At 48.4% G+C, this 25,339-nt stretch overlaps 1 protein-coding gene across 1 annotated transcript in view; it reads right to left on the bottom strand.

Annotated features, from left to right (window-relative positions):
- LOC122537919 (POU domain, class 6, transcription factor 2) overlaps window positions 1-24,126 on the bottom strand; it is a 38,791-nt gene extending 14,665 nt beyond the window's left edge. Inside the window, exons 1-2 of the mRNA XM_043671580.1 lie at window positions 24,046-24,126; window positions 23,338-23,385 (exon numbers count right to left, since the gene is read on the bottom strand). Coding sequence (XP_043527515.1) covers window positions 23,338-23,385; window positions 24,046-24,126 — 129 coding nt within the window. The remainder of the gene's footprint in view (window positions 1-23,337; window positions 23,386-24,045) is intronic.
- Between the last annotated feature and the right edge of the window lie 1,213 nt (window positions 24,127-25,339).

Raw genomic sequence — 25,339 nt, 5'->3', positions numbered from 1 at the left:
GCCATTATCGCGTCGCAGCTAGGAGAAAATATCCTTGTTTCGCATTTTATTTCCAATCGAAATTTTATTTCCACGAACTATGATGGCCCGCTGATTCCATTTACTGGTCTCTGATGGACCTCTGTTCTCTGTTATCCGGCCATTTTATTAACCCTCTCTGTCGCCGTACCGATTTCAAAATTACACGTATTGTCTCTTCATTATTGTTACTATTATGTTTTCTTTTTTTCTGTTTTATCATTGCCACGACAAGCGAAAGATAAAAGTCTGTAGAATTCTATTTACAGAAACTCGAGAGACCATCAACCCGAAGGAAACATCTTCAATTTTGCCAGCGACGCGTCTCCGCGAACATCCTCCCGAGAAAATACGCGAAACCGAAAGGAGGGGGGGGAGGGGTGGAAAAAAAAGAGGCAACGAAAAGAGAGAAACAGGCGTGTATTAATCATTCGTCCTCGTATCCCCGGCTGGTTCGTACCGCGCGATATATAATTCATGCATATTTACGGGTTGCCGGAGGAATAATTAACGAACGGCAGCGCATTAAGGCGCGTCTCGCGCGCGCGCGCGTATGTATGTACATATATACGTACGTGCATGTACAGACAGCTTCTTAGAAAGACAATCTAAATTATAATAAATCGATGGAGTACGCACCAGGCCACCTCCCCCCCTTCCCCCCAGTGCTTTACCACCTTTTCTCTCTCACCCACCCTCACTCTTTCTCTCTCTTTCGGCGTGTGTCGATGGCGACGCCGGTTGTACAAAGTAATGTTACCCAGGCGCGCGGCCTCTTTGCATAATGGCATGGAAATATGCCGGAACGTGTATCGCCATAGTTGGATACAGATTAAGCGTGTTAGAGCTTCGACACCCGACTAATTCGCGAAAAAGGACTCCTCCCGTCTAACGGGCTGACACGATCCATGAATAAATTCGAGCCTTTTCACCCTGTCCCCCCCTCTCTCTATCACTCTCTCTCTCTCTCTCTCTCTCTAGTCGACGGTCAAGCAGAGAGAGAAAGACTTGGCCGAGGACCAGGACCGACTTTTCGCCACCATTTTCCACCGATGATGAAACCATTTTGCCAGAGGAGATTTTAAGTGCTACGTTCCTTTCTTCCCCTCTTCCATTTTCAGAAACTTCAAACTCGTCTGTCTTCGATTTGCCGTGACAGGCTTTTATTAGATAATTCGAAAGTTTCCGGGGACGAGGAATCGGTTGATGAAGAATCTCGCTGCGGAGGGAAAAGGAAGACCAAAAAGAAAAAAAAGAAGAAAAAAAATGTATAACGACGCGGAATCCCGAGAACGGTGGAAGTTATCAAACGATTCGAACAGCTCTGGCTGCCATTTTTCTGTATAAAAGGGGCGCCTGTATCCTCTTTTCCGGGGCGCTGTAATTTCGAATTTTCGTCAAAGTCGTACAATGGCGAGCGGCGCGCTCGCGGCCGCGCCGCCATTGGTATCGGGGCATTTCATTGCATAAAAAATAGATAAAGCCCGGTCGATAGGTAACGAACGAAAATAGGAGGCGCAGGAGCAACGGCGGTGGTAGTTCAATTTTTTTTTTTTTTTTTTCCCACGCAAATTCGTAAACGGCTATACCGACGGTATGGCCACCTCCCCCCGCCATATTAAATGGACGAGGCGAGGGGGATTAGTTGAATGCACAGGCCCGGCCATTTTGCTTGTAAAAGTGCGCGCCCGATATATATAGTAAGCCGTAGAAACGTATGTTTACGGGGGTTTCGACATTTCGCATAAATTAATCAGCCGACCGACCCCTCTTGCGCAAACACGCGCGTCGCGTTCTATTCTCTGCCAACGGAAGCGGACAAACGTCGCTTTCCTTCCCACCTTTGTAATTCTTCCGAAAAACGTTTCCCACCGCCGGCTGACGGGCAAATCTCTTCGCTTTTATCCAAATTTTTGATTTCTTCGTTTTCTTTTTCGAAGCTTCGGTGATGGATATCGATCCCACGGAAATGTAAACTGGGTTTCGGTAATGAGCGCGCGCTGATTGTTGAGGCGCGCAACCGCTCGACGTAAGAAGAAAACGCGTGTAAACGTGTGAATTTAAGGTGGCACGGTCGCTTTGCATTCCAATGTAACTTACACGGCGAAAGGAATAATTTTCGTATGCATGAAATGAATTTTAACCAATGTATCCGCGATTACCGTGTAAAGTGTTCAACCCTTAACTGATAAGTCGCGCTGTGAACAACACCCCATGTGTTGAATTCTTGTTTCTTAATTATTCACGAGCCGTCGAACACATTTCTTTTTTTTCCTCGACTCTCTTTCGATCTAATAAAGTATCCGTGGTTGAACAATATTCTTACGTCTTTCTCTCTCTCTCTCTCTCTCTTTCGAAAAGAAAAAAACTCTCGACTCATCACGATTTTCCCTCGCGCAGGCCACGCGCTAATTACGTAACAAATATTTCAACCACGCCGCGGGGAATAAATGTAACGAGCACTTGACTCTCCGCTGGAAACAACAAACAAATCATCCGGAAAAATTCTTGAACCGAGAGCTGACTTCTCGCGCGCATAATTCACTCGACTGCCTCTCACTGACTTCGTTATCGTTTCTAATTGTTGTCTATTCGTTTCCCGTATTTTGGCAGCCTCGGTTCCCAATCCCGGTTAACAAGTTCGCCCTCCTCGTTCTAATTACCTTCGAATAAACTATCGAACGTACGAACACCGCCGAGAATCGGAAAGATTTGTTGAAAGTTGGCCATTTTCCGCAAAGCGGACTCAACCACGATTCCATCGATCTCGATTATCATTAAAAATCTGTTCGGTTCGCCTCGTGCATCGTTTAAAGAGAAACGCAAAATTAACAGACGAAGAGGTCTAATTAACAAATTTTTATTACGATGGAAAATTCACCTCCGCCAGGCTGATTAAGTTTTTACAAAGTTCTGGATGTTGTAACGATAAGGCAACATATCGCGGAAATTCGGCTGCTGGTGAAAAAAGATTTGTTTCCGAGAGAGAGAGAGAGTTCCCCAAGTTTTTTACAAAGTTGCGCAACTTCGGCGAGCAAGTTTGTGACAAAAATTTACTCTGGAACTTTCGTTGGCAATCACTGTCGGAGAAACCCCCCCCCCCCCTCGATTTTCCGCTTACAAATTTCATCGTTGGTGTGCTGACGAAAAATTCGCTTCGAGGAATTTTATATATAATTTCCCCGGCCGTTAGAGAAACGTATACACTTCGGGCTGGACTGGCGATCGGGAAAATTATAAAACGTCGTGGGGCTACAAACACGACCGCGTGGGAAATACAAATTTCTGGAGAACAGCGGGCGAGGGAAAGTTGGAAGCCTCGCTGGTAAAATAAACTGAAATTTTCGAGTTATTGCAACTCCGATAAATCGAACCGGCGAGGGGGGGGGGGGCGGTAGGGAGGAAACATTCTTGTCTGCGTGGCCGCGAGGGGGAGGGTCCGTGGCGAGACATAAATTCCCCGGGACGGCCCGACAAAAAAGCCCCATTCCCCGATACAAAGAAACTAATCCGCGACCTTTCACACCTTCGAAACGGCTGGAAAGCAGCCCGATTTACACGAGCCACCTCCCCACCCCATCCCAACGGTTTCATCCGTGTGTGACGCGCGCGCCGGCGAGTCCGGAGCAATCGGAACAGCGACCATCAGCGACAATGCCCGACCGAACGAAATAATAACGCTTTAAATTTCGCGGGAAGGATCGTTCGTTGGTCGGTTCGAGCAGTAAAAAATCGTTAGCCAGCCCTCACGGGCCATCTCGCTAATGCGAAAAACCGTGCTGCAGCCGTTCTCTGCTCGACGGAGTGAGACAGACGGAGGGAGAGCGCGAGCGGATGGGACGAGGCGAGGGCAAGTACAGAACGCGAGACGGATAGAGACAGGGAATGAGAGGGACCCACCACCCAGATCGGATCAGAGGGTGGACGAGGATGTACGTGTACACGCGTGTGTCTCTCCCTGCACACACACGTGCGTGCATGTATCGGACGAACAGACAGACAGACAGACAGACAGGCAGGCAGACAGGCAGACACACACACGCGCGCGCGCGCGCGCGCGTACACACGTACACAGGGTAACGCGCGGTGCAAAATACAAAAAAAAAAAAAAAAGAGAACGCGAGCAGAAAAAGGGCGGCGTTGCGAGCGTCGGTTTGGTGGGGGGAGAGAAAAAAAAGGGGGTGGCACAGGATTGGGATACACGGTCGTTGGAAATGCAACAATAAACATTACTTATCGGCACGGGAGCCTTTAACAATGCGGATACGACGAGAGAAGCGGCTCGCGGCCGCGCAAAAGCGCAAGTTTTTTGCAATAAAGTCATTTCGAGGCGTTTGAGTTATGGGTAATTCGTGTGGAACGCGCGAGCGACCGGTAACGCATACACCGGGAGACAGAGCAGGGGGGGGGGGCGTGATAGAGAGAAGTGCGAGCGAGAGACAAACAGAGAAAGAGAGAGAGAGAGGGAAAGATCGTACGAAACAGCGGCAGAGAGTGTGTAGGAGGGAGAGAAAGAGAGAAAGAGAGATAGAGAGAGATCGGGTCCCGGCTCCATTGATTAGTATTAATGACTTAGCTGCACTCATTTCGCCCGAATAAAAGTAATTGGATTTGGCTTCGACCCCGCGGACCGCGCCAGCGGTGCCTGGCGTCGGTGGCGTCGGCGTCCGCGGTGGCGGCGGCGGTCCGTGGCGTCGGCGCAACGAAAACGGCGGCACGGCGTGTAAAAATACATTAATATCTGTTTGCGCTTAATAAACGATAGCCGCGCTGACTTCAGACTAATGGCCGTATTCCGGAATCGGTAATACGCGTTTTTATGTTTCTTTCTCTATACAACAGAGCCACCGCGCCACCGGGTTTTCCCACCTACGCTTATATCCTCGCCAATCTTTCGTTACGATCGATCCTCCCTTTTGTCTGCCTTTCTCTCTCTCTCTCTCTCTTTCTCTCTGTCTCTCTCGTTTCACGGCTCTTTTTCTTCGCCCTTCCCAGCGATTTCTCTCTCTCTCTCTCTCTCTTTTTTTTGTTGCTTTAAAAGGCTTTCGCGAGATAGCCCTGCTCGTTACACGCGGGGATTACAGCTTTCCGCTCGGATATCGTGCACGAGCCTCCGAGTTTGCTCGGCTCGGGGTTATTGAAGGGATTCTTGTTGTTTAACATCGTGACGAGTGCCGGCGGTGGCGGTAATTGTGAACGCTCCGTTGCCGGATATTGTCGTATTTCGAAAGAAACGCAAGCGCCGGGAATAACGTCGATCTGTCCCGATCGAAATCTCGATCTTGATCCACCAGTGAAATAAAATCGAAATTTCGGGCGTCGTGATGAAATATGCAAAGAGAAACCGCGGATAAAAGTGCGAAAATTTGAGAGGACGAATTTTTCAAGCTGTCCATTATCCAACCATCCTTGTCGGCGTACAGAAATTCAACGGCGGAGGATAAGCAAATAAACTGAACGCGCGCGCCTCATTAGAAACCTTAGCAGCAATGAAAAAGGCCGAGAAACGGGGGAAACAAGAGAAAGAGAAAGAGAGAGAGAGAGAGAGAGAGAGAGAAAGAGAAAGAGAAGTGGAGAAAGAAGGAAAGCCCATTAACAAAGTCCGTATCACGACGTAACAGACCCACCAAGGCACTTTTAACTCACCGCCGTACCCCGTCACCGAGTACTCCATTGATCGGGATTAAGGATTATCCGTGGCCATCCAGAGCGAAGCGGTGCGAGGAAACGATGAATTTCCTCGACGACCGGGGGATATCCTAACGGGGACGTGCTCCACGGGGGTTGCAATTATCACGTGGTCATTGCGAATCGTTGTTATCGGGGAGCAGGGGTGACAAGGACAGAGAGAGAAAATGAGAAGGAGAGAGAGAGAGAGAGAGCACGCGTTAGAAGGACGAAAACGAGAAGGGGTTAGCCAGAGACGGAGAAAGATGGACAAACGAGAGAGAAAGAGAGAGAGAGAGAGTGGAGCGACCCCTCGGCACAAGGCTGCTTTGTCTGTAAGTGTAATTAGTCCAGGGTGGGGTTTCTCGCAAGAGAGAGAGAGAGAGAGAGAAAGAGACGAGGAAAGACGAGACGAGAGGGGCAGACGGAGGAAAAGGGTGGTTCATCCTGGTTTCTCCCTCGCCGCGCCACCGTGCCCCACCACCGCCTTATTTATATGCAAATGAGCTTCATTTCGCGATATTAATGTTCCAGCCGAGTCGGCCTGGCCTGGCGCGAAAGGGTGCACAGGATACGCGGAAAAGGGTTCGTCCTGCTCCGTATATATGTTTACGACCGTCCTGCTCTCGCCAGCGCAACGCGCGATTTGCTCCGTTGGAAATTACGGCGACGATCGCCGCGACGATCGAAGAAATCAACTCGTCACGCGCGAGTCGAAGAGGGAAGAAATTTTCTGTGTTTCATCGTTGAGTAGAAAGAACACGATTCCATTAACGTTGCAAACGTGGGTGTCAGTGAAATTTGGTATTAACGAAACATTTAATTCGCACGAAATCGCAGTCACTTGATTCTCTGATGATCAAAAAATCGAGAAGAATAATGGCGAATGGTGTTGATGCAACATTAACTTCGAATAAAATTCTTCCACCATCAGATTACCAGAAAATATACGAAAACCAACAGCTTATTATCTGTGCAGTTACCAAAGCTGAAACAAACGTGACCAGAGGAGGCAGTATCTCGTCATAGCATCGCAAAGTTAAAATACAAAGGATCGTCGAAGAATGAATAAACGCAGCCGACCGCTAACGTTCACGCGTTGCAACTGTTGAAAAAATGACGTCAACGGAAATTCATTGCGCGGATAGATTAGCGGAAGATTATCAAGGCGAAACGTCTCGAAAACTGGATACCACGCGGACCACCGAGAATCCGTAATTTTCACTCGAGAATTTCCCTTAATCTGCGCCGCTATCTGGCCAGAACTGGTCCCTTATCAGCAACGTCCGATCCGGTTATGGTAATCGCGTAACACCGAGAAAACGAACGCTCCGCTACGAAAACCCGAAATTCCACCTCTCTTTGTCCCACGCGACCGCTACAAATCAAAAAGAGAGAGAGAAAAAAAAGGAAACAAGGAAAATGGGAGAAAACGAAAGAACGAGCGAGACACGCGTACACGCAGAAAGAGAAAGAGAGGGGTGGCGGTTTTCTCTCTTTTGGCGGACGTAGAGCCACGTATCGGGATAATGACCGATTTATCGCAACGAGGAGAGCATGGCAGCGGGTAGACAGACCCCCATCAAGGCCTCCACCGGGTTAAATTAACAACAGACAAGCCACTTGAAACATTACCGAGGCTTCCTAGGCGAAGCAAGTCGAGGGTAGGTTACTCCTGCTACCTTACTCAACATAAATTAGGGCCGATAGAAAGGGTAGATTGCAGAATGTTGAGTGTATAACGACCGACGCTCTGTCGGTGGCTTGTGTCTCGAGCATCCGCGGCTCGCGTCTTACTCTTGCGGCACACGCGAGCCCCGAAAAATCCACCCTTACCACACGCCACTGCATTCTAATGCGGACCCAGTGTCCGACGCATCGGCCGCTTAGGCGACCGTGCCACCCTCCTCTCCGCTCGTTTTCAACCTGTCAATCTATGTGTCAATGTACCTCCGCTCTGGAAATTTCCTATTAAATTCCACCCGGAATTTTTCAACTCGTTTTCTACCGCGTTTCTCTTTTTCTCCCCCCCCCCCCCCCCCTCTCTTTTCTTTTTAATCTTTACCACGCTTTAATTACTTTTTATCATCAACCGTTTGGGAGTAATTTCTTTTTTTTTGGAAGAATTTTAACAAACTTTCCGCGTCGATGTCTTCGACAGTTTGGACACTGTCTTCTCGCAGTGGCTATCTCATGCACGCGGTCATCCAAGAGGGTGCTACGGCGCGAACTAAAGATAAACGTTTTTAAATCTTTCCTCGTGCTGATGACATGAAGATCGGGGACAGAGGAGGGGAATAATAGATCCATTTTTATGAACTTTCCGAATTTTCGTGTCACTTTTAATCTGACAGTTAAAAACGAGAGCACAGTTGGGACGGAAATAGCCGACAAGTTTCGTAAAAACTCTAATTTTGTGACAGTCGATATTCTTGAAAATGTCCTAAAATTAAATGGATGAACGTTCGGTAATAATTGATCGGCAGCAGAATGAATTTACAGATTATACTTTTGCATCGTGGCTCGTCGTAATCGTCTTCGTACTTGCTACAAGATCGCTCTAATCTTCGTATCTACTGTTCAAATTATTAAAAAAAACAAATATACAATTGTAAAAACAAACGCGAATTTTCTGTTCTCAAATTTTCAAGTCCCCTTGACGAATGCAGAATTCAAGCGATCAAGTTCGCGTTCTAAAAATGTAGCGGCTCGATATATAACGACGATAAAACTGATAGCTCGAGGTCATTCGCAACGACGTGTTTCACCAATTTTCGCGAAATCAGAACGCGAGATTCGGTAAACAATTGGTTCTCGTTTTCTTTTTCTGCCGTCGCAATTACAGCCTTACTTTAATTACAATTTGTAAAATCCAGAGCAGGGAGAGAATACCGTTCCGCCCCGGGGGCGGTATGGAAATCGCGGGTACGAACTTTATGTGAACCTTGCGCGCGAGTAACACGATTCTATTAAAATGATTATAAAACCGGCGTCATTAACGCGAGAATTTATGAATATTTTAAACCGCGGCGAGACGATAAGACGATCGCCTCCTCCCTCCTCTCCTCGTCCACGTCTTAAATTTTCATTTTCCAATTATCGCACGTGCGATACGAGATGATTTTGACACACAATCAGTTACTAAAATACGTCGTGCTTACATTCTCGAATCTATCTTCCATTGAGGAACAATTTAGTTTCATGCGAATCTTGATCTTGCAATCACTGTCATTTTGAAAAGTCCAGGAGCAACGATGTTTGCAGCATTCTAAAATTCTTTGAACACTGAAAGTGAACAAGTCGGAAAGCGTACAAGTTGGAAATTTTCTCCGGTAGGTTCGCGACGCCTTGCAACATATTCGCAAAAGAGATATCTAGGACTATCCCCGCAGAAAACGACACGTGAAACGAACGAAGGTGAACGACGAGGGGCGAGTGGGGAAGCAATCGTTACCGGTAACGATTCCACCCTGTAGGTAACGTTTCGCCCGAGTCCCTTCGAAAAGCTTAATTACGGCGAGTCAGCGAAATAATTCGAAATAGGAGTAAACGTTTGGTGCTCGGCGGTATTTGCATTTAATGGATATTAAAATGAATGACCATCGCTCATTACGAATGCCGCGGGGCGTTCGTTCGCGGTGAAATCGTGGGGTAATGAAGTCGCCGGGGCGAATCTTACTTGTAAATGGATCCTTCATTATATCCAGATATCGTACCCGAGGAAATGCGTTCTAACGACTATTCGGACACGCCGCGTTCGAGAAACTGTAAGAAATCCCTGGAACTCGAGCGATAATGCACGGGATGCTCTCTCGCTCTCTCTCTCTCTCTCTCTCTCTTTCTCACTTCTTTCATCGTTCTATCTTTCTTCCCTCTCTTTCCTCACGTAATTACGCCGCGGCGAAACGCTGTTTGCTCGTCTGATTGGCCAGAATTAAAACGAAGTTTCGGGACAACTTGCCACTTCTAGCCGGAGGAAAACTTTTAAATAACGCCGTTTCCACGGTTTACAAGCGACACTGGATGCGATTACTCGGCGTAATTCCGTGTACAGTGCTGTGGTATCGAACAGACGAAGGATTATTCGATTATCCGACGAGCTAGCGTTGTCGAGACGGACGTAGCGTTCCTGGTATGTACGCGATGTTCAATTAACTCTCGTTTCTCCTTTTTAAATTCCCCTCCGCCACCCTCCAAAATGTAATTGATAGACCTTGGCGGTCTATTTTGAATCGGAATCCTCTGCCACGCTTTTTCTTTATTCACACGATAAAACATCGCAAGAGGTCGTTGAACCTCGTCGAACAATCGTCGCGTACCGATTGTTTCTTAAAACGACGTGCAACAGCTATTGATACCACCCTTGCCAGCCTAGCGTATACAGGCTAGCTAAGAACGAGGCAAACTATCCGGTACACGCGAGCGCCCTGTAATCAGCTCATCGGCAACGCTCGGAATATTCTTCGCAACAGACATCTTAATGCTCGCCAGTCGTAAACAGCGCGGACGTGACGTAAATCTATTCGCAGCGTGGTTGTTTGGCTCTCGGTCTTTGCCGGCTAAGAGGGGTCGGTCGGTCGGTTGAAGGCGAGTACAGCACACTCGGCGCGAGGGGTGGATGAAAGAGGAACGCGAGCTGGAGTAACACGGCGAGAAACAACGAGACAGAGAGAGAGAGAGAGAGAGAGAGAGAGAGAGCAAGAGGAGAGAACAAGATAGAAAAGCTGGCTGAGAAGGTGGTCGCGGCGAGTGTGGTGGTGGTAGCTACGTCGGTAGGGGTGGTTGGGCGAGAGAATCGGAGGTGGGTCGACCGATGTATGAATATACATGACCTTACCACCAACCCTTACACCGCAACGGGGCTCTGCTTACATTATTGTATATCTAATTCCGCGGATGGTTCTCAAAATTCGCTGTTTGCCGCGACCAGGGCAGTCCCGCCGATCCTCCCGAGTCGCAACGACGGCCACGTGCCCCAATGAGAATCACTGCTGGCTCACGACATTATGCAGGCAGTCTACATATTATACATTCGGACTGGGATTCAATTAAGTTTGGTTAGACCACCCCCTCCGCCTCCTCCACCACCACCTCGTCGTCCTTCCTCCGCACCCCATGGTCCACCCAACCATCCCTTTCAACTTCGTGTTTCCCTCTTCTGCGACCTTTCTCTCTCTTCTTCACCTTCTCTCTCTCTCTCTCTCTCTCTCTCTCTCTCGTCCATCCATCTCCTCCGCCCACTCTTACTCCTTTTCGTCGACAACGACGACGACGACGACGCGCCACCGACGAAGGTGTTCTAAATCGTGTCTCGCCGAGACGATTCGTTCCGCGGTTTTCGGAACCCGTTCCGGCCTCGTCTCGTTTGAATTATTGTGGTCTGCCGCCGCTCGATAGGCCCACCAGATTTCACCAGTAGAGGGAGAGGGAGGGAGCACCGTGGCCCCGGCGGACTTCGTTTCGGCAATCGGGACAACGATTGCGGGAGCCGCGATTTGATCGGCCCGCTGAATTTTTGAAACCCACCCTCGGGACACGGCGATTGAAACCGGTGAACCGCGGGGAATTAAAGTCGTATCGATCTTTATGGGATCGGCGGTGCAATTGTTCTCGGTTTCGGTTCTATAATTGTGTTTCTAGCTGGATCGGGCCGGGAGTTTGTAATGAGTCGCCGGAACACGTAAGAAATGGGGAAATTTTCGTTCTTGACGAAAGTGTACGAGAGTGGCTGTCGTGAGAGTTTCCAGCGTGCATTCGAACAGCCAGTTCTCGGCACGACTCGAGCCGAATGGCTGAAATAATAATCGTCGAACAGCTGGCGGAAGGTTCGATGTCACGGCCGCCTCGTGGATCCCCGTAACACCGACCGAGCGTGTTTGACATTCGGCGGGCGTAACGAGCCGCGGCAATGAGGTTAATTGAAATACGTCAAGTATGAGCTCGCGCTGGGGGATATTTGGACGAGTCTGCGTTGCAGTTAACCGTTGTTCCGCGTGTTAACAGCTGGAAAGAAATTCCACGGAGTAAATTGCTCCTCGACCGACAGTGAAGATCAACCGATCCTAACATATATATTACACAAGCATCGAAACGACGAGGCTTTTCTATGAAAATGAAGAATATATTTCTGTTAATTCCTATCTCGCGTCCATTCCCAAGGGTTGAACGATCTCTTCCACCGTTTCGAACGTGAAAACGAAAACAGCACCTGAGCGAATCGAAATCCCGCGAAAAAAAGAGAGAGAGAGAGAGAAAGAAGCAACAATTTTCCAGGGGAAAACAGCGGCTTTTAATCATGCCTGCTCCATTTTCGACACGCGGCCTTTTATTCCCCCCCCCCCGGTTCGCTCACCTTTTTTTTAATTATCTCGCCCGCCCGAGACAGCTACGTTTACTTTATCAATATTTCCCGGGGGCCGAAAAAAAATCCTTGGCGTTCGCGCGCCGAGGCGCAACCCTTCCCCGTCGTTTACTCGCGCGCGCGGCTACAGCTGGATAGGTAATTAGTGAGGGCCACGTGGTGCAGCCAAACGCGTATAAACGCGCGTCACGCGTATGGCCGTGTTGGTTGATGCGTGAGTGCGTGTGTCGCACGAGGGGTGCCGATGGAACCGCGCAGGGGAGGTCCAAGGGTCGCGACGAAAAGGTACAAGGGTCGTGACGAGCGGCGAGACGAAGAAGGCGCAAGTAGAACGTAGAACGTAGAACGAGGTGGCAAAAGAGGGAAAAGAGGAGAAGATACGATCGAGGGCAGACTGCACAAGGGGGTGGGTAGGGTGGGGAGGGGGGAGAGAGAGGGAACGTTGCAATAATGACAGAAAATTGCGCGCTTCCAGGTTCCGCGGCACAGCATCGACACTTAATTCAATTCAATTGCGATACAGTTCAATAATTCGATTAATTAAAAAATATCGCAGGGTCGCTCAGTCGTTTCCCGTTCGCGTCGTACGTGCCCCCCTCCCTCCCTCTCTCTCTCTCTCTCCTCGCCTTCCCACGATTGATTCCTCTTTTTCGCCCCATGGTCCGACGTCTCTGTCGCGAGATGCATCGTCGTCGTGTCACCCTCTCTCGTTCTCCATCGCGAACAAACACGCGAACCTCTCCCCCCCTCCCCCCCTGCCCCACGACCAACTCGACCACCGCACCACCGTGCGTCAATACGCACAAGGTGTAACTTGAGAGCCGCTGACTAAAAGGCGTCCCCTCGTATCACTCCATCTCCCTCTTTCTCTTATACTCCCCGTGCGCATCTCGCGACGAGGGTTAATAGCTGATAGCTGAAAACGTACCACTCGATGCTCCCGCATCATCTGTGATTACTTGATTATGAGTATCGAGCGCGCGAGTGTTTTCCTGAAACTACGAACCCCTGGGCGGGAAAACTCTCGGGCAAACGTCCCAACAGCCGAGCACTTGCCGGGCTTATATTGGCGAGCCTTTGAATCCTGGGTCTCATCCCTCCAGCTTCCGCCGATTCCAACCCATCCTACCGGCACTCGCTACTACCTTTTGCTCCTCCACCTACGCGCGCTCGCCCGTAGTCGTCCCGGCGACTCTCACCTTCTCGCTCCTCTTCCCTGTCCCCACACCCTCGTCACGAGCGCGGGGACGCGAGGTGCACTTGACTTTTAAAAACCCTATTAACTGACGGTAATAGAGAAATCGTGCTTTCACAGACTGTTTCGCAGCCAAGGGAACGAGCACAGGCAGAGAGAGAGAGAGAGAGAGAAAGAGAGAAAGTGAGAGCCGAAGGGAGGGAGGGAAGAGCCCCTGTTCCCGGCCGCTCTTCCGTTACGACCAAGGGTTCTTGCTTTTCTCTCTGCCTCGACGTTACTCGTTTTCTTTCGATCGTTCCTCACCCCTTTCGAAACCTGTGCCTCTTCGACAATTTCCCGTGCTCTCTCCCTTTCGACGTGACACTCGTGGCACGAGATTTTCGGCTCGACACCCAAATTTGATATAAATCGGGCGTATCAAACCGGGGCGTGTTTAGTACATCCGTCCAAAAAACGGGATTGGAGAGAAATTTAATTCTCGCGGTAACTTGGTAAAATTTCTCCCGTCTTCCAAATAATTCTTCGGCGTTGTTCTTCTTCTTCCTTTTTTTTTTTCTTCTTTCTCTCGAAAGAGATAGAAAATTTCGCGCGCGGTAAACGGCGAGCTTCTTTCAAAAACGGATATCCCGCGGTAAGTCGAAAAGAAGCTTTCGCGTTCGCGAGCCCGTTTGAAAAATGGCTCGCAGCGGGCACCCGTGCGCCGGAGAAGCATTTTGGGATGTTATAATCCCGCGGCGGTGTCATAATCATAATAACAACGCGTTAATTAAACCCGCTGATTTATGTGCCTTTCATATTGTAATTGCTCGCCGAACTCCGGCAGACGGGCCATGTAAAAGCAGAGCAGAGAGAGAGAGAGAGAGAGAGAGAGAGAGAGAGAGAGAGAGAACAGAGAGCCAGGATCTCGGACGATCTCTCGCGTATTCGCGCGATATTTCCGAGACATAACGCGAACGAGTTGATAAATCGACAGTCAATTTCGCGGACGATTTACGTTCGCGGAAAATTTCAAACAGACGTCTGAAAGAAAAAGAAAAGAAAAAAGAGAAAAAAAGAAAGTCTATCGAGAGAAGAGAGAACGTTTTCACGGTGCACGTTAGGATGAAATCGGTGGACGACGAGGCTGCAGATGGCGGCCGGTAACTCGACGCCGCGGCGGCCAACAGCAACAGAAGAGAAGAGAAGCGAAGAGAAGCGAAGAGAAGAGAAGAGAAGAGAGGAGAGGAGAAGGGGGGGAGACTCTTCTCGCGAGCCGCGAATACAATTCATTATGACTTAACGGTAGCAAGAAAGTGTACATAGCCGGGCGTGGGCGACGGGCAAATCGCTTATTTACATCGTGAACGGTGTAATACGCTCGCCGGAGGCCATATTTAGTTTACCAGCCCGCGGGTATAATGTCTTTTTAGGTACGTTAATTAACAGTATTCATTTTGCACAAAGGTTTCTAATTACGTACTGTACGGAGCCATAGACTTAGTACCGCCTCCGCCACGGAAATGTTATGTCCCAGTTCTTGCACCAAGCCTTCCTTTCCCCCTTCCCCTTCTCGCGAAGGGGTATGAGAGAAAGAGAAAGAGAGAGAGAGAGAGAGAGAGAGAGAAACGGAGCAAGAACTGCCGGAAAAGAGAGAGAGAGAGAGAGAGAAAGCAGAGGAGGTGACGAGAGCGAGGACGGTCGAAATGCGGAATTAAGACGCGAAATCTACCGCGTCAGCGGCCTCGATGACACCGAACAGCCAAGGATCAGACGGTGGAACACGAAAGATCGTGGGAAGGGGGTGGGTGGATTCGCGCACCACGGGAAGAGAATCAGAAACGGTCGAGCGTGGCGTGTCGGGTCAATACTTGTCCGGCCGCCACAGTTAGCAGTCGCATTAATTAATTATAATTAAGTTTTAGTTGACGCGACTGTGGAGCGGCGCGCGGGGGTAAGCAAGGCAGGTAGCTACGCGACTCGCATTTTGAGCATTACCGATATTATGCAGATTTCAACCCCCACTACTACCACGTTGCCACCCCTCGACGTTGCCGTCACCGTCGTCTTCGCGACGTAGCTCCTGGTACAGTAGAGTCTTTCTCCCTTTCCTGGAAACTCCTCGCCGTGACCGTTCCCTCGCCCGCACTCCTTACCCTTCTGTTTCCACCGTCATCCTTCAGGACACGCTCAATCCTCGTGCCACTTGCCAAGCAAGTCAGAGAATGAATTATTTACTTATTTACGGTACGTAAACGGAAGCTCTCCGGGTGCCTCGTTCCGCGTCTACAGCGCAGGTGGAATTAAGACGACGAGGCTTGGAAATTGGCTCAAGAGGGTGACAACCGCTGGACATTATCGTTTTCAAAAGAGAGAGAGAGAGAGAGAGAGAGAGAGAGAGAGAGAGAGAACAATTCGTCGATGAAGACTCACTTTTGATTTGATTTACTTTGTAATTGACAGCGTTTGACAGTTGAAAGAAATCCCATCCCCACTGTTTAAAAAGTTTCACCGAGAACTCTGTTGCCAGTTTCTTTCATCAACGTCCTTCCCTCCCTCCATCTTTCTCACCGGAAACGACGAGAATGCTTCAAACGTTGATGCCCGAGTAGAAACACTCGACGATTTGCTACTATTTCGACAATGTCGATCGTTGTAAATATTGAGTAAATGCAATGCGATTAAATATACAGGCAATTAAGAGTACAATGAAAATTCTAGCCCAGACGAGAAATGAAGATTTCATCGCAGAAAAAGAAAGATTTAGAATCGCCCGATGAAAGATTCAGAACGATATCTCAATTATTCCTCGAATCTGTCTCCTCTGTCTCCGTCTTATTTACTCTTCGGCAAGCACGCGACAGCCGTGACAGAAGCTGTCGCGTCACTCGGCAAGCAAGTCATAGAATTAATTACTTATGTACGGTGGATAAACGGAAGTACACGCGAGTTCCTCCGCGCGCCAGGCGGCTTCTCAAAACAAGCGCGACTAACTTTCGTCTCCGTCGTTGCCGAAGGAGATGAAAGAAAAAAGAAAACAAGAAAAAAAATCGTAGAATCCGTGTCGTTTCATTCGATGTGATCGTCGACTCGTTGGCTCTAATTGCGAAACGATTGAAACTAGCTGCGCTCGAAGATTCGGTGACATCATTTCTTCGACTTTGAAACGAACAAGAAATTTTCCCTTTCTCGTTCTCGAAATTCGTACGCCAATTGGCGTTCAAAGATCCTTTTATCAAACAAGATCTTTTCCATCGACACCGTCGAGTTTTCGCTCGAAACGACTAAGGGGGAGGGTAGTCGCCAGCGCGCGCGCGCACGTCGTCGTAAGAAGCTGTTAATCTTCGGTAATAAACTGTATTTTCATTATAATACGGCATGAATATGCAACGGCGATAATGGCCTTAATATCCCGGCATGCATCTTCCTGTGCTTTACGAGCTGAGCCTCCTCTGCCGGAATTTGAGGCGTACTCACAGTGGATTTTGCGACGACGTTACTGCCGACGGGCTGCTTGCCACCGTTGCTTGCCCTCGAGCAACCAGCCAGCTCCTTTTCTCTCTTCCTCCGTCTTACCACCCACCGCCACGGACGTATTCGCGGCTTCTCGTCGCGCATTTTCCTTCGTTTCGCGTCGAACGAATGGCAAACGGTTCGCCATCTAAACGTATCCCTCGTCAGGCTATCGTATCGTTAGCGTAACGCCGTCAAAATTTTCAGCCACTGCGTCGGTTTCGTTCCGAAACGAGATCGCTCGAAGCCAGACGAGGCAATTGTTTCGCTAAAGCAGCGAAGAAACACCGGTTTTCTTCTTGAAACGTTGTTTCTGCAATCCGTCCCGGGGCGATATACACGCGCTCGGAATTAATTCTCGAGCCACCTTTCTTACGTCTTCTTTCCGAGGTCTCGACGCTATATCGGTTATGCTCTCTCATGAAGATTCCATTAGTCGGAAGCAATTTCCCGGGCAGGGAAATCGATAGAATCTTTTCTAGTGCGAATATAGGTTGCTATAATTACCGCGATATGCATGGATTTCAAATTTATATCCACCGAAATCTCGAGAAAGTTCAATTCACACGGTCCATATCTGGATCTATCACCATCTTTTCATAGAGCATCTCGAATCCTCTCGCATTCTCGCGAAATTAAGTAACGAGAAGCGTGCTGTCGAATGGAAATCTCCATCCATCCTCCTCCATCTTCTAGCTCAAAACTTTCCACGCTCAATGAAACTCTTCTCGTAGTCGGTCGAACTACCAACCTTCATTGGAGTTCCAATTCGTCAAAGATCTTGCGAGACCTTTCGAGTCGAAATCTTTCGTATTCCGTATTACCTAAAATTAGATAATTCAGCTTGAACCTCGCTCCAAGATACGCAAGAGTCGCGGTTAATCGTTTCGTTGGTCTTCTTCGCGGACGATGCACAACCGTTCCAAGACACGTGGCCCTAAATTTTCCGAACGAGCTTCCGAAGAAAGGGCAGCCGAGCTGCCTTCCGTACGGGCGAGAGACGAGATATTCGATCGGGAATTCGAGCTTGTAATGGGCGCGATACATTCCGCATTGCCGTTAATGCGGGGCAACTTAATGTAAGCAGCGAGCGAAGGAATAATAGGCGGCCCTGGCCTACGGACATTCATTTATCTTAGTTTATTGCCAACTGCGAGGAAACAAACACCGTTGGAATACGCAACGACGCGCCATTAACCTCCCGGTCGCCTTTGCCGGGCTCCAGCTCAACGGTTTGTCCCGTACTTTCATTCCCTCTAGACTTTTCCTTCTTTCTTCCCTTAACAATGACTCGATGATGCATCGTCATTCGTAGCTGCTCTTTTCTAATTGGCTCCCTGTCGACGCAACTCACCACGCATTCCTCCATCTTGCAACGTTCGAGAATCTTCTTCGGCCGACGATTTGCTCGGCAACGTTTCACTCGCGTTTCACTGACTTTTCGAATCCTTCCGAAGTAAAAGTTTGTTGTTGAAGATTTTATAGAATATATAGTGCATAAGAAAAGATGATGCAAGGAGAATGATCTTTTGATGACTGTTTGATGACCAGCCCGGATACTGACAATGAGCTAGCAACAGTTCACATAAAAGTGGATAGTCATGGGCAAGATCTAGTAGTTGATCATCTATGATCCTTCCACTTGACGATGATAACCAAATATATATAAGGACATGCTTTAGAGACATTAAACATTCTAAATCATTCTACATCATATTCAAGAGCATTAGACATTCATCATATTCTAAGACATTCTAAATCATTGTAAATCATTCTACATCGTATTCAAGAGGATTAGACATTCATCATATTCTAAATCATTGTAAATTATTCTATCATTCATTGTAAGACATTCTAATAAAAAGGACAATCTAATCATTATAAATCATTCTATATCATTCTATTTCATACACAACCACGACTGTAACGGGTGTAATAAACTCTTCGAAAATTATAAGCGTGTTGATTGCATCGCAAGGAATCCAACATAAAACTGGTGTCAGAAGTGTGGGATTGGTCTTACGTTCATGAACCTCGTCGAATTCCTGGTTCAAGAGTATCCAGCGCGAGCTATGAACTGCAAGTCGACCATATAAACTCAAAAGGAGAGGAAACACATTCCCAAGGCTATCGTGGTAAATGATGATTTCAAGTACCACTACAATTCAATTAAGATCTTCTTGTCTGCTTCCTTTCAAAAATTTTTTTTCCTGAGAACTCTAACTCTCTTGTATCATACGATGACAACTGTACCAAGTACAGACATGCGCCTTCAAGTTGCAACCTCGCAACTTTCCCTAGAATTTTTAATTAAATTATTGCCAGAATCTTTCGACGGCGACCGATACAAACTACATAGTTTCATAAAACAGGTCGACGCCGTCTTTGAACTAGCTCAAACTATCCCACTTCTGACACCAGTTTTATGCCGGATTCCGTGTAATGGAGTCAACACAATTATAATTTAGAAGAATTTATTACAGTCCCCTTACAGTCGTGATCGTGTATGAAATAGAATCATATAGAATGATTTAGAATGTTTAATGCTTTCGAATGTCTCTAAAGCATGTCCTTACATATATTTGGTTATCATCGTCAAGTGGAAGGCGAATGATCATAGATGACCAACTACTGGATCTTATGACTAACTATTCACAGTCCAATTTTATGTGGACTGTTGCTAGCTCATTGTCAGTATTTGCATAGATTCAATATTGTCCGGGTTGGTCATCCAACAGGATAAGGAAGTGACGAACCAGGGCAATTTCTGTGGAAGACTATTGTTTCTGCATCGTTTCGACAACGTTCACAAAGGCGAACAAGAGAAACCGGACAACGTATAAAAAGACAAGGGATCTCGAAATAAAGAAGAGATTACTCAAGCTAACCTGAATGACAGATCTCTCCCTCCCCTGTACGAACAGGCCATGAAACTTAGAGAAACTCGCCAGTATTTTGATAAAATCGATCGCCAATTCCTATTTCCAATCCTATTCCACCCTGTTTCGATATAATTAAACCTTTCCACTCTCCGTTCCGTTGTAAATTCAAGATTCAGCCCGAAATACGCGGAGGAGAGGGCACACCCGTCGAATCTCGTCGATATTTTTCGCAAGATGATACCGAACGTTCCCGGCGGAATACCAATTCCCGGGAAATCCTTTTCGCTATAATTAACTTCCGTAACAATTTTCATAGCCCTTTTTGTTTTTTCTATTCCATCGAACGTTCGCTGTCCATACATTTTGATTACATTCGGAGGCGAGGGGGGAGAGGGGGGGAGGCGAAAAAAAACCATTTGCAATCGGGTCTATTCCACTCAGAGAGAGATAGAGAGAGCGAGATAGAGAGAGAGAGAGAGAGAGACCGAGCAAAACTCCGAACAAGCGACCCAAACAACCGATTCTCTAAATCACGAAAAGCTAGCATAACAAAAGATCGAACGAAGGGCGAAAGAGGCGTGCAAAGGGGTGGGGAGGGGATTGTCGGCGTGAGGGGGTTTGAGGGCGCGCGACACGGAGGATCCGGAGAGACGAAATCGAACAGCGATCGGTCGGAGCCGGCGGGGTAATTAGCGTCCATCGTTGTTTCGCATCGGGCGCGTTGTTCTCCGGCGAAACAAATTAAACCGTGGCGCGTCGCACGAGCGAATAAATTTAGGGAATGTTTCGGCTTCGGAACAACCAACACACAGAGAGTATACCAGGGGCAGCATCACCGGGAGAAACGGGGGAGAAGGAGCGAACGAGCGAGATGCACGGCGACCGAAACGAAGGAAAACAGAGGAGGGAAGAAAAAGCAAGGGCGAGGGGGCAGGGTGCAGAGAGAGAGAGAGAGAGAGAGAAAGAGAAAGAGAGAGAGAGGAAGAGAAGAAACAGAAAAATATAAAAGGAACACGAAAAGGTGGGGCGGCGGGGGCGGAAAAATCCCTCGGTGGGAGAAAAAATGTTTCTGGCACAGGATATAATGGACGCATTGCACACGAATATAATGAGATTTTACAGTGCAATTCACATAAAGCATTGGAAACAACAAAAGCTTCGGGGCTGAAGGGGGCGAGCAGAGTTGGTGGGGGCCGGGGATGTAGCGCGATAAAAATGCCTGCGCCTAAACACATTATTTCTACCGTGGCCCCGCGCTTTTGCTCTCTCTCTCTCTCTCACACACACAAACACACACACACACTCTTTACCTCGCGCTTCACCCCTTCTCCTGATACACCCCGCGATCTCTGAATGCAGACTGTTACCCTTTCCCACCGCTGCCACCACCACTTCGAGACCACTTGTCCGTCCTCTTTTTATTTTCTTTCTCGACCTCCCTCTTTCGCTTTTCCTTTTTTCCTTTTTCCCCTCTTTTTTTCTTTGCCCATTTCTCTCGCTAACCGAGAGAGGAGGTCGGTTTTCGAATATGCCACGGACAGGCAAGCGGAATCGCGATATCACCGGGGATACAGCGTGTAAAGCGCGTCTCATTAACGATGCTCGGCCGCTCTTTGTTTTCTTTGACGATGTTCATTACTTTTCGAAAAACGGCGGCGGGTTTTGCCGTTGCTGTCCACGGGACGCAGAAAAGCGCGAGGGGGGGGGGGGGGGGGGGGGGGGGGGGGGGGTCCACCATGCGGCTGACGGCATTTTTGATTATGGGAACAGAGATTTAAACGCTGATAATTACGCTCGCGCGTAACGTATCGATGGTATACAGGAGAAACGTCGGGGGAGGAGGATCAAAGGTGGATACACGCGACCCGTCTCGCGATTTTTCGCGTTTCGAGCAATCTCAATTAACCCGGTGAAAATAAAAAAAAAAAATAAAATAAAAAGAAAAAATATGTGTATACGCTACAGCCACTTTTATTCGACTGTCGCGGATAAAACGCGTCGGACACTTCTCGAACGTTTCTGTTCCGCGACTGTGATTTATGCGCGGTCTCTACCGGTTTGGTAAATTAAAACGCGAACGCGTTTTAGATCGGTCAACGCGAGCGCAAAGAATCAAAGAAATCGCGCGGACGTTGTGCACGGTGAAATGCAATTTGTTAAAAAAAAAATTCAAATAGTTAAGAAAAAGTATCAGGTGTCTGTTCAAGTATCGTTTCAATTGAACTTTCGTTCGATTCTCCCGACGTGAAATGAAGTTACTGTCGGAGAACTCGTTGTCGAATAAGTTACCGATTGTTCGTTCATCCCCGAAAGGAATTTACCAAACGACAAGCTCCGATATGTGTATGTACGGAGGGTCGCGCATGATGGCGTTGACCAGACAGAAACGAGCCAACGCAAGCGAGATGGAAGATACGGCTCGAATTTTTGGGAAATCACGACGCCCGGATAGATCCGTTGGACAAACAAGTGCCTAACTTTGTCTACCTGTTTTTTTCACCGAACCATTTCCGGACCTTCGACTCTGAATACCCTTTGAACGTTGTCCAATAGGGAGTGGGGAGCGCGCTTGAAAGCGAGCGGGCAGCGACAGACAGAGAGACAAGAATGCAAGAGAAACACGGAATAGGAAGAGAGAAAGAGAGAGAGAGAGAGAGAGAGAGAGAGAGAGAAAGTGAAAAGAGGCGAAAAAGGGAAGAGAGACGATCGCGGATGGCCGGTTGACGAACAGAGACCCCGAAGGGGATGGTGCCAGAGGGAGATAAAAAAGATTGAAGGGTGCGTTTTGTCGCGCCGCCGATAAATTTTGAATGCACCCGCCGGCGGAATTAGTAGCCTGTTGGGTAATGATCAAAAAAATTATAAACAAAAGATTCCACGGATGGCGAGCCTTTTTCGTGGATCAACGAGGCAAGCGGAGAACGCTTGGCGAAAAGCTTTGACGGTGGCACAACACGGTTCCACACCCGACCTAGGCTTCCCGTTGCTGCCCAAACCTACCGGGCACACTATATTTAAAAATCGGCGCGCTCTCCCGGAAACTTTCTCTCCACAAAGGGTAGGGGCCAACGGTTTACATCGAGTTTATTAAAATCGACTGCCAGCGAAATATAAACCGTCAACCGGAACGTGGACGCGTTCGGGGATCCCCACGAGGAAAGTAAGATCCTTCCTTGTCCAATCGTCTCTGTCTTTGCTCGCCGTGTCGATCATCCTCGATTGCCATCTCCGAGACTGTTACGGATTATTCCACGTTTGAGTGTTCGTGATACGTGAAGTTCAGAGTGTTTGAATTTCTCGAATGATCGTTTTGGGCCTCGCTCTCGCTAACTCTTTAAACATTGAGATATTTACAGTGAGAAAGCAGTACAATCTACGACGTAGATCCCTTTTTTCTTTTTTTTTTTTTTCCCCCGATCGCTAAGTAAGATCCACTAACTCGCGCGTGCACTAAAAAGAAAGGACAAAAAAAAAGAGATAAAGAAAAGAAAGAGTAGAAACACTGAAACAACTCGCGTAAATAAATAATATTCTCGTCGATGAGAAGAAAGCGGTATACGGGGCAAGAGGGAAAAAAATATGAGAAAAGAGAGACAGAGAAAGAGAGAGAGAAAGGGGAGAAAAAGAAGACAGATAGACCTATCGCATATATCGACAAAAGCACAGATACATAACGTAGGCTCATCCGTAGCCTGCGTCAGCTTTCAAATGCGATTGATACGTACGGTGGATGATGCCGACGCCGGTCGTGCTCGTAAATCCGCCCACCAACGCTACAGACAGAGAGAGATTCATTATTTTTAATTAAACAAAACAATAATACGGTTATTAATTGATTAATTAAACATCACGTATGCATTACGTTGTTCCATCAACGGCCGCCGTCGGTTAATCCACCCCTTTTCGACCCCTTTCGAACGCTCGCCGCTTATTACGCCGACTTTTATACCCGCGGACGGAGAATTTTGCAGCAACGACGCACGAAAGGGGTGGCACAGGGGCGGCGGAGGGGCGCTCGTGGGTGGGTGGTGATACAGGGTCGGGAAAAAAAAGGGGGAGTGGACCCGGCGGGAGGAGGGAGGACGAGGATGTGGCGGGGGTGGTGGTGGGACGGGGGTTTCGAAGCGAGGGGAGAAAAAAAAATTTCGTTCGCTCGCTATCATTGTGTTTGTCCGGTCGGCCGTGATCGCGACGCGGGTTTTATCAATACCGTCGTTTTCGGCGGGATAATAGCCTGATTTTTTGCCCGCGCCGCCGCGTTCACCACTCCTCATCGATCGGCGAATTTAATGAAGTTGTATCAGTTATCGACCCGCTCCGGTTTTTCTTGCAATTTTAGTAATTAATTTCTCGATTTAACGTTGACGTCAGTGGAACATGCGCAACCTTGCCCGATCGTGTCGCTGCTAAATTTAAGGCTAACCATCCCTCACCCCCACTCTCTGCGAGCGACTGCCATCTTTTTGCAAATCTTCATCCACTTTACTCCACGTTCTCAGCTCGATGAATCTCATCCCCGGGCGAGTGGCGTAATGATTTATCGACGGACCGCACGATTACATCCACGGAGGAAAAATTGAATCGTCGTGCCTTTGTCCTTGAATTTATGAAATTTTCCATTGTTCTAATCTCGTCGACGCTGAAGTCTCGTGACCGAACGACGAATTACAACAGCCCCGCGAATGTTCCGTCGTTTTCCCTTGGTAAATCGCGTTAGTGGCCAGCGGCAGCGACTCTCGACAAACGGAATTCTTTTTCTAAAAGGGAAACTGCGAACGTGCAAAGAAACGACGGCCGAGAGTCCGTAACGTAACGAAGTTAGCCAAGCCGTAGTTAGTCCAAGGTATGTAATGCATATCGAGGTAACAACGTGGGTAACGTTGGCGGCGTGCATCTAATTAACGTCGATCGCGACGGGTCGCCGACGACGCCCGTAGTTAAAAAACAGTGGAAAAACGTCGTTTGCGCCTTAATATCGCGGGGAACGATCACGCGGCACAATGACGTTTGAGGCTGTAACCAGCTCATAATGGCGGCAGAGCGGGCTCGCCGTTGCCCGCGATAATAACATTAAGCTTTATTTAGGTGAAATTCAACTTTAAAACGTGACTCGCGGTAATTATGCGAGAGTGAAACAATGCTCAGGGCTGGTGGTGGCCTGCCCTCGCATGATATACGTCTCGCGGAGGAGGAGGGGGAGGGGTGGAGGTGAGGGGAGAGGAAGGGAGAGAGTTTTTTGCAAGACAAAGGCGTTTTATATCGCGCGCGCGTTCGCCGCCCCGCAACTTGCACGCGGTTTTGTGCCTTCGGCCGCGCGCGTCACAGGAAGTTTATGCACTTCACGCGCGCGCGAACGTCACGTTTGAGAATTGACCCTACGAACAAAGCTCTCTCGCGCTGTTCCTTTTTAAATCACACGCCACCCACCACCCCCTTCTCCCGCCCTCGTTCGTTCATTCGGCCTGCTTTCTCGTTTCTAGGCCGCTGGAATATTGTACACGCGCGTTTCGAGATTCCGCGCGAGACGCCCGGCGGTTGAATTTTAATTGTTAATTCCTCAGCCCGAGCCATTTTTCGCGGGTCGTTCGGAGAATGGCCCGCGGCGCGTCAGTAAAGTCGCGCGTTCGCAACGCGCCCTTTTCTTGATTACTACCGGCGGTGAGTAAATTACGTTCACGCCTTGAGGCTTCGCGCGGCACTCGTTATTGCAAAAAGATTTCTCCCGAA

The sequence above is a fragment of the Frieseomelitta varia genome, unplaced genomic scaffold, assembly GCF_011392965.1.
Source record: "Frieseomelitta varia isolate USP_RPSP 00005682 unplaced genomic scaffold, Fvar_1.2 scaffold_938, whole genome shotgun sequence".
In the NCBI taxonomy this organism is placed as follows: Eukaryota; Metazoa; Arthropoda; class Insecta; order Hymenoptera; family Apidae; genus Frieseomelitta; species Frieseomelitta varia.
Note: the sequence above shows the minus strand (reverse complement) of the source record. Positions and strands in the feature narration are given on the sequence as shown.